The sequence below is a fragment of the Nannobrachium achirus genome, assembly GCF_963921795.1.
Source record: "Nannobrachium achirus genome assembly, chromosome: 19".
In the NCBI taxonomy this organism is placed as follows: Eukaryota; Metazoa; Chordata; class Actinopteri; order Myctophiformes; family Myctophidae; genus Nannobrachium; species Nannobrachium achirus.
Window position 1 is genome coordinate 15379730 of NC_137826.1, and position 9140 is coordinate 15388869.

A 9140-nucleotide genomic window follows, 5' to 3' on the forward strand; every position below is an offset into this window, starting at 1 on the left:
TTATGTCTGCTGTAGGAATGGATGCCTCACGCTGGAGTTGCCTTTTGACTGGAGGCGGTAGCCAATGAACAGCATCAAGGTAACGCAGAGGGCTGCTAGGATCCCTGCTGCTATGGAAACCCCCAGCACACTTCCGCCTCCAGTCTCCTGTGCTGCTGAAAAGAGAGAGTGCATCAGTACTGCAGAGAGAGACTAAGATTAGACAATCCAATATAGCATGATCGCCACTTAAGCATGCTTACCTTCAGAATGTGCTGTTGTTGCTGTAACAGAAATACAAAAAACAACTCTCAGTTCATTCGTATGTGAAAGGAACTTCATACAACATACTGTATATGGTACATACTAGGATAAAAAGAAAAAAAAACTATGAAAAGCAATAGCTTAATTTATATTTAAATGAGGCATATTGTTGTGCTACTGCTGCTGCTATGTAATTAAAAGCTGGAGTATTAGGCTTACAGTCAGGGGCGTCACAAGGGGGGGGGGGGGGGAGTGGGACTGAGTTACTATGGCCCAAGGTGGATAGCAGATATACAAGCTCACAGCGCTGTTAGCTTGTATATCTGCTATTTTTGAAAAGTCGTGAAAATCATTTGTAACTCAAATTTTGCTTCTGGGGGGGGGGGGGGGGGGGTCCCTGGAACTAAATATTTTGAGGTGGGGGTATGTGGCCAAATACATATCATTTTGGGGGTCCTTGACATGAAAAGGTTTGATCACCACTGACATAGAAACATAGGTTTTTCAAAAAAACCTTCAAAGACTTTCACAAATCGTCATGATTTAAAAAAAAAAAAAAAATAGCAGATCTACAAGCTCGCAGCGCGGCACTCGGTGCCACGCTGTGAGCTTGTATATCTGCTATGTTTCAATAGTTAAAGCACAATAACGCAGTGAATCCTTGTACCCAGGGCCAAGAATTTGGTGGACACCCCGGCATGCTTACAGTACCTGTGGTAGGAGAATCGTGCAGTTTCCTGTCCATGTGGGTTATTATTTGGGATGAGGTCACGGTAGCCTCCTCAGTCACTGTAGTGCTGCCTGGGTCATGGACGCTACGACGCACTCTGTTCAGGCCGTTCCTGGAGCAGTTCTGTGCAAATGGATGCTCGGATGAGTGTTGAGTGCGAGTTGTACAGGATGTGTAACTTAAGGATGCATCTGCATTCTGCAACACTGACAGCTGTCAGCAGGCCTGGACTTTCGTCATTTTAGGGGCAAGGCCACTTGGCCTCTTGTGTAGTACCTTCTTTTGAGGGCACAAAGGCCAAATGCCAGGGAAGGAAGGCCATCAAATAAAACAAGATTTTAGTCCTTTGAAAGAATTTGTCGAATTTAAAGGTTAGGGATGATAACCTAATCTGTTTACAATCTTGCTCCATGCTCAGCCCTGCGGCAATGAAAGTCATTGGATTGGTTTAAGGATGGGGACTCTGGGGAGTTAGAATCTCAACAAAAGACACTACTGGAGTCTACATGACAAGAAAGAGACACCAGTGTCTACTGTCTACATATTGACAAAGAGACAGAGGAGAAAGTGGTACAGTCAGCTGGGGCATTAAGGCCACTGTGGCCTCAGGTCATACCATTGGTTTGAACTGAGGGGCAACGACGGCCATGGCCTCCATGAAATTCCTGCCCTGCATGGCTGTCAGTGAACCTTGTGACGTCTGAATGCTAATTTATTGTTGCATATAAGGAAGCATTAGCATTGTAATCATAGTTGTAAATGTGTCATAGAATGCTTAAATGTGTCTGTTCCTGTTCTAATGAGCACCAGAAGAGCACCAGGAAATGTAAATACTGTAGCTCAGGGGTCTTCAACAGTTCCAGGATCCCTAGGGGTTCCTCAGAGTTACTACAGGGGGGCCAACAAATCTTTGTGTGATAGGATATATATACCGGTGCATATATATTTTTTTTACACATTAGCCACTTGAACCCTAGCTTGAATCCCTATTCTGAGGAGAACTTTAGCTACAAATAGTAGTTCTGCAAGCTCACAACGCCTCGCAATGCTAGGCATTGTGAGCTTGTATATCTGCAATTTTTAGTATTAAATGGTAACATTTAAGTATTGACAGTTTAAGTGGTGTGGTTAAAAGTCTGAAAATACACATTAACATGAATCCAACATACACTGATGATAGTGCTGTCAAACAAGACTATGGTTAAGCTATCGATGAAATCTATGAAAAACGTTTAATCTGAAACCCATTTTATACAATATGTAGTGTTCCTGCTTCATCTTTCTCTCAGCTAAGGGGTCCTTGGCCTGAGAAATGTTGAAGACCCCTGCTGTAGCTTATAGGACAAGAACAACACAGGGACTGCTTACCGGAAATAGGGAGGCGCACACAGAGGCCTCGCAGAGTCTGGTTGCACAGTGTATGTAGTACGTCGACAGAGTCCTGTTCTCATGCTGTACAAATCTGAAGGTCTCAAAACTGAAGCGAGCAGCCTGCGCCAATCCATTCACATCAATCATTGTCTGGCCATCCAAGTTGCATCTGTGTGAGGACAGGTTTCAAGTTGGTCTTGCATTTCATGATCAGAAATGTAGAAATGGCTGCTTTCGCACTTTGATTCTTTTGATTGAACATGGGTCTATCTATTGTGAAAGGTATATCAGCACATCAATGAGTATTTATCTACTGTTAAAATTGGAGGTATTTGCCAAGATTTGCTGAATATCATCATCATAACGTTTATTTCAACTCGGAGTACAGTTGAGGGGCAGGCCCTCATTTTCAATGTAGCCGAGGTACAGAACACAATACTCAAGGTGGATACCATGAATCAGAAGACAGAAAAAAATAAAGCAGTTACAATCTTGAACAAAGGTGTTGAAAACTATTGCCCTAGATTGACCCAAAGAATGAAGTTAAGTGGTTTTTAATTACTTCTGGAGATCATTCCATGAACATCCTTATCTCCATCTTCATCTTCATTCATCACAAAAAGCCTACACTTGCCTAAATTGGGTCAGTGCATGATCTAATGTTACAGTATACGCAAATTTTCCATATGGGAGAAATTGGTAATGTTATATCAACCTATTGTCGGAATGGAACTTGAGACTTTTACATTGTTTTGCGTGATTTGGTTAAGTGTTCCAGAAAGGTTGACTCACTTACCCAACAAAGAGGTCATAATAGTCGCTGGTCAAAGGAAAAGGAGTAGTCGTAGCATAGCATCGGTCCAACAGGACCTTGAATCTGTTTGGGAAGATTGTTGGCATCAATAAAATAATCGTTTCGTTTCCAGTTTAGGTCTACTACCTAAACATGGAACGTTTTAACTTTATCTTATATAACATTTCAATCAAGATCTGCATGTACAAATGTATGTCAATATCAGGGAAAGGATGCTCTATGCTCAGAGGTAACCTATGTTCAGTGGTGGAAAAGGTACTTACATGTTTTACTAAAAGGAAAAGTATCAATACTGCAGTATAGAAATACTATGTCACAAGTAAAAGTCCCGGAATTCAAAACGTACGAACGTTTTGACATCAATATATTGACAATATATTGACTTTGGTACTTAAAGTACCAAAAGTAAAAGTACAAAATGTTTGAAAATAGCAGATCGGCTATTTTGAAATAGCCTAGGTATAAAATAGGGCTAAAGTGTATTAATCTATGTTTTATAATATAATTAATATCAAAGTAACTAGTAAAGTTTTCAAATGATTGTAGTGGAGTAAAAGTACAATATTTGGATCAGAGATTGGAGTAGAAGTATTGGAAATTGGAAATACTCAAGCAAAGTACAAATACCTCAAAACTGTACTTAAGTACAGTACTTAAGTAAATGTACTTAGTTACTTTACACCTGTTTACCTGTCTGTGAGGTTAGTGGCCTTCACTTCTACAAAGATCCTGGTCTTCAGCTCAAGGCCTTGACTGGGGATCTGCATCAATTTTGTGTAGGTATGTTCCTTTGAGGAGGAAGAATGCCATTAAGATTCACATCTTGATGCTTGATAAAAGGTAATGGTTCAGAAAATGTTAATATTCTGTAAATACAGCTTTTTCCCAAACTAATTCACCATTCATATTTTACAATATTCTTTTCTGGAGTTTCAAGATCACAAGTATGTGAACAATTTTCGGGTATCTTAAATACGTCTGTCCCTGACTAAGGATTTCTATAGTCGAATATGATTGGCTGACTAATGCCAATAGTTGACTGGCAGTCGACTATTATAGGCAACTACAGAAACAAATACTAATCTCTTAGTCGAAATACTTTTTTTCCGACTAAGAGATTAGTAGCCGACTATAAGACTCCCTCAATCGATTAGTCGACTATTCAGGCCTGTAATTCAAACATCAAAATGTGTTATTTTGTCTACCTTTTGTTTTGCATATTTCCCTTTGAATAATTATTCATAGTTCCACACTGTACTAGGATATTCTGTTTTCCAAAACTGTGCACGAGCAAAACATCTCTTTGTTGTTAAATTTGCAATAGATACTTTTATTGCAATACAGAAACCCACTTATTTGACCTTATTGATACACACAATATTGATTATTGTGTGTTTCATTTCCATAAACCAAAGGAATTCCTCTTACCGAGTAGAGTTTCATGCTTAATGCACTGATGAAACTGCCATTATTTTCATTATATGCCAGGCTTACACCAGATCTGTTGGGAAGAATAAGCACATTAGCAACTGTCATCACGGGAAAATCCCAACGTGTTCTACAACCAGGTCATTCATTCATTTGATATACTGCACAGGAAGAAACCACACACTCATGTACGTAGGTGGGAAGGTGATAAAACAGATGTTGAAACTAGGTGCAGGTGGAGCACACACCCTAAAGAGCCATATGATAACCAATTTACAGTAATTCTATACCTCTGGGAGATCCATAATCGCTCTTGATTACAGTGATTACATCGGCAGTACATTTTGATCTACCAAATATGAACCGCTGAAAAACAACTGTAGAGTGTATATGAGTTTGCTTCTTTCTCTTCTGAGTTTGCTGGTGGGGACAACTTACACGCTCATCTCAGTTCTGTTGACAAGGTATTGGAGAGGATAGTGGCAGGAGAACTTGTACAACACGTCTTGTTTGTAGGTGATTGTTCCAGTATCATCAGGATCATTGGATTTGATCCTTCCTGAGATGTTGACGAACTGAACATTGGAGAAGTCAGCAAAGATTCCAGTACCCACTTCTTGAGTGACCTGTTGGAGAGACAGGGAGAGAGATCAGCATAATAGACAGTCAAATGCAGTCTTGTTTTAACTCTTACTTTGAGAGTTATGAACACTTCAGATTTAGCTGATAAGGTATCTCTTTTGAGAATATAAACGCCACTTTTAACTTGGACAATATTGGTCAAAGTCGAAGGGCTTTACAGTGGATTGTACATTGCATCCAGGGTACGTTGCTATCAAGTCATACAAGTGCTCTGCTTTCCCTGTCGTGCATGAGCATGTTCAGTGCCACTGACATTTACTGTAGTTCTTTTAACGGGTACACATTATTGTGTATTATTATTTTATGCTTTAACTATTGAAAAATAGCAGATCTACAAGCTCACAACACGGCACCGAGTGCCGCGCTGCGAGCTTGTTGATCTGCTATTTTTGAAAAGTCGTGAAAAATTTAATTTTGACCCGATTCTATAAGTGTCTTTTGAATCCTTCTAAGGTTCTTTTTTGTTGAAAAACCTATGTTTCTATGTCAGTAATCTGGCTAGCCATCGTCAAAGAAAAGGTCCTTTTCACTTAAATGGAGCTCAGTTAGTCTGTTCTTGAGAGACTACTATGCCAGTGGTTCTCAAACTTATTCATGTGAAGGACCCCCAAAATGATATGTATTTGGCCACGGACCCCCATCACAAAATATTTACTTCCAGGGACCACCCAGAAGCAAAATTTTTGTTACAAATGTTCGCTTCAAAAATACATACAAGTCAAAGATTTGTAAACATTTTCACTACTTTTTTCAAAAATAGCAGATATACAAGCTCGCAGCGCGGCACTTTGTGCCGCGCTGTGAGCTTGTATATCTGCTATTTTTCCATAGTTAAAGCATTCAATAATCTCAGGCCTAAATGGGTTAAAGTGTGGATATGAAAATACCATCATGGTGTTGGAACAAGCTGCGATGGACTCCTCGCTGATGGAGAAGTTGAACCTTAGAACTGGTGGGTCCACCGTCCAGTCAGTTGTCCCTTTGCACTCTTCTTTGTCAAACCGAGAATTGAGGGCCATCAGCGATTCGTTGTATCCACAAAAATAGATTGGACACAGCAGAATCTCAAGCTCCATCTTCTCGGTTCCACAGACGACATCAATGTCGGAATTAACTGAGATGAGAGCAGATGAGTACAAGATTAGTTCATGAGATTTTTTTAATGCCATTATGGTGCCGGCTACATGAAGCTGGATATTTCTGAATCTAGAATTTTTTTGGTGCTGTTGGGGCTTGCAGCCACACGAAGCTAGATATTTCGGCCGCAAAGCTGGATATTTTTTAAACCGGATAAATGAGTGGAGAGATTGAAAAATATCCGATTCACTGGACCCGTGTAGACAGGGAACCCGGATATCTCTGAAGACTTTACTGTGTGTGTGCTTGTTAGACCTAGATATCTTTGTCGTGTGGACCTAGATATTTTTCTATGTGGATATCTGAAAAACCAGGATATCTGAAAAATCCAGCTCCGTGTAGCCATGGCCTATGTTGTCTGTATTTTGATTGTAGTGATGATTTGGGACATTGATATCAATATCAATTTGCATGTGATTATTGGTATCCAAATACAGCCTAAATCATACTTCCATCAGACAGTGGTCTTACTCACTGTAAACTGTTTTTTTTTGTTTGTTTTTTGAGTGTGACAAAGTATAGATTAGGCCAGAAGTAGCATTCACTGGCAATGCAAATTACTCTTCACAATTAAACTATAGTATGCTCTTACCTATCAAGAGGTAATTGAACAAGACATAATTACATAATTAGTCATAATAGTATGCAGAGAACAACTAATTGACTTCAGCTTTCCTCCCTACGACACAGATGCTCTCATTATTAACCCATTAAACAAAACAACAACAAGATTCTCATCCTGATCATTATTTAACTTTTGAATGTGAGAGCCGATCTGTAAGGGTACATTTTTGAATTCAGAGGTTAGAGGTAACATGTTCTGTCCCTGTAGACTGTTACTATGTAACTGTAAATAGATGCAAAGTCATTTGAGGTAAAGCTTTAGGGAAAAGCTGTAGGGTGGCTTATTTCACTGACCTGGCTTCCTGAATGTAGGGTGTGTAGAGCAACTATTCTGAGCTTGCAAGAGAGAGACTATGGGTAGGTGACACACAAGAAGAGCCAGCCACATTGTCCTGAAACTGAAAACGGTAGAAAAATAACCATATGAGACACCGTTATAGTAGATTAGTCTAGTACAGTAAACAGCATGTCTATGTTTTACAAACATATGAGTAATAATAAAACAATATTGTAAAGACACCTACAGTATCAAGACAGAAATGGATTAAGAATGTAATGAAAACTATAACGGTGATCATAAATGCTATACGACTAAATAATCAATAATAATAATCACTAATTCTGACAAAGGAGGTGTCCAAATTGAGAAGATATTTGAGAATTGACAGACTATGTAATTACAATTATATTTGACAACAAAACATAAAACGACCATAACTATGTAATTGAGCAATGCTCATAATGTCAATACAAGCTTTTGACCAAGAGAAGATGAGAGCTAACAACATTATAAACAAAAGAAATTGAAGTTGATAGACATTCCTAAATTAATTCAAATGTTATATACTGTAAATATAATAATTTATTTCCTATTGGAAAATAGCAAATTGAAAAAATTATATTGTTTACCGGTTTATATGCAGCAGCATATTGGTAAGCTGTGGTGGAAACCAACTTAACATGGTTAAGATTGGAGTCATTTTCGTCAGAAGATTTGCAGCCGCATTCTGTTCTACAGTAGCTGTAGTTGAGAGAGGCAGTAATCATAAACTATCAAGGTCTATGATGTAAAATGCACAAAATTCAGCCTAATTGTTATTTTTCCTTCAATGTCTATGGTAAAGAGCAAGGGCTGTTCCTTACCTTGTGTAAATCCTGGGTCTGTTCCCTCCCACCTTCCTCTTAGTGTGTCATTTGTCTCTCTGCTCTTACCTTCATGACTTTCCACTATTTATACTGGCCTCATTTCCAGCAAGTGGTTGTGGAAGAGAGCTGAGGTAAAGGGGGATGGCTATAAGACTGACACAATCTTAACAATCGTCTGACAGACAGGAAGTAGATCATGAAGCTATTGTCTTTGGTATGGGAAGACAGAACTAAAAATGTACCACTGAAGCACTTGAGAAGCGGTTGTGACATAACTTTTAATGCCTCAAATGGACACCAAAAATACTATAACATTTTATGATTACCAGGAAGAAAATCGAGGTTTAGATCAAGTTAACGATGCGTTTCAAATTGCTCTGCCATTATTTGGCCCATTTTAACAACTTATATTTAACAACTATATTGTCATAAATTTGTATATTGTCAAAAGATAATATCATGAATGTTCTTTATTGTAGGGTGCAAAAGAAATGTTGTATACAATATTGCTTATACATGACCAGAACTTGAACTTGAACTTCTAATGGCTGGACCAAGACCAATCAACACCTGTCAAGATCCGGTGTGAATATAAACCTATGAATATCTGCAAAAACGTAAAGTCATAAGACCTACAGAATTTACATGACCACTTTATTGACAATGGCATCCTCTTGATACTATTTCATGACCACATTGTTTCAGGTCACTTTCACGTAACGGCATTTGAAAGGGCCTTTACCAAGAGAGGCCACTAAAGTGATGCTTGTTTTCACAGCCCCCTGTTTTGCCAGGGGCTACTACTCTTTGTTAAGAAATTAGGTCTCCTGCACCCCATCTCAGACACAGACAGGAAGGCACACCCAGCCACACAAAACCTTCTACTACTTTTAGTGTCACCTGAACCGCAGCTGAACCATCAGTGAAGCTCCACTCCTGGAAACCCTGAGAGTAGGCCCAAACAATGGTCTTCAGGTGGGCTTTCCGAGATGTCACAGACAGCAT

The 9140-nt window shown here is 39.1% G+C and overlaps 1 protein-coding gene across 1 annotated transcript; it reads right to left on the reverse strand.

Annotated features, from left to right (window-relative positions):
- Positions 1-9140, reverse strand: LOC308304632 (zona pellucida-like domain-containing protein 1; the record flags this gene model as incomplete). Its single annotated transcript, XM_080749256.1, has 10 exons — positions 1-155; positions 243-263; positions 955-1096; positions 2342-2513; positions 3141-3221; positions 3849-3946; positions 4587-4659; positions 5025-5212; positions 6116-6342; positions 8999-9140. 10 exons carry the CDS (start codon positions 9138-9140, stop codon positions 1-3), a joined length of 1299 nt encoding a protein of 432 aa, XP_080605382.1.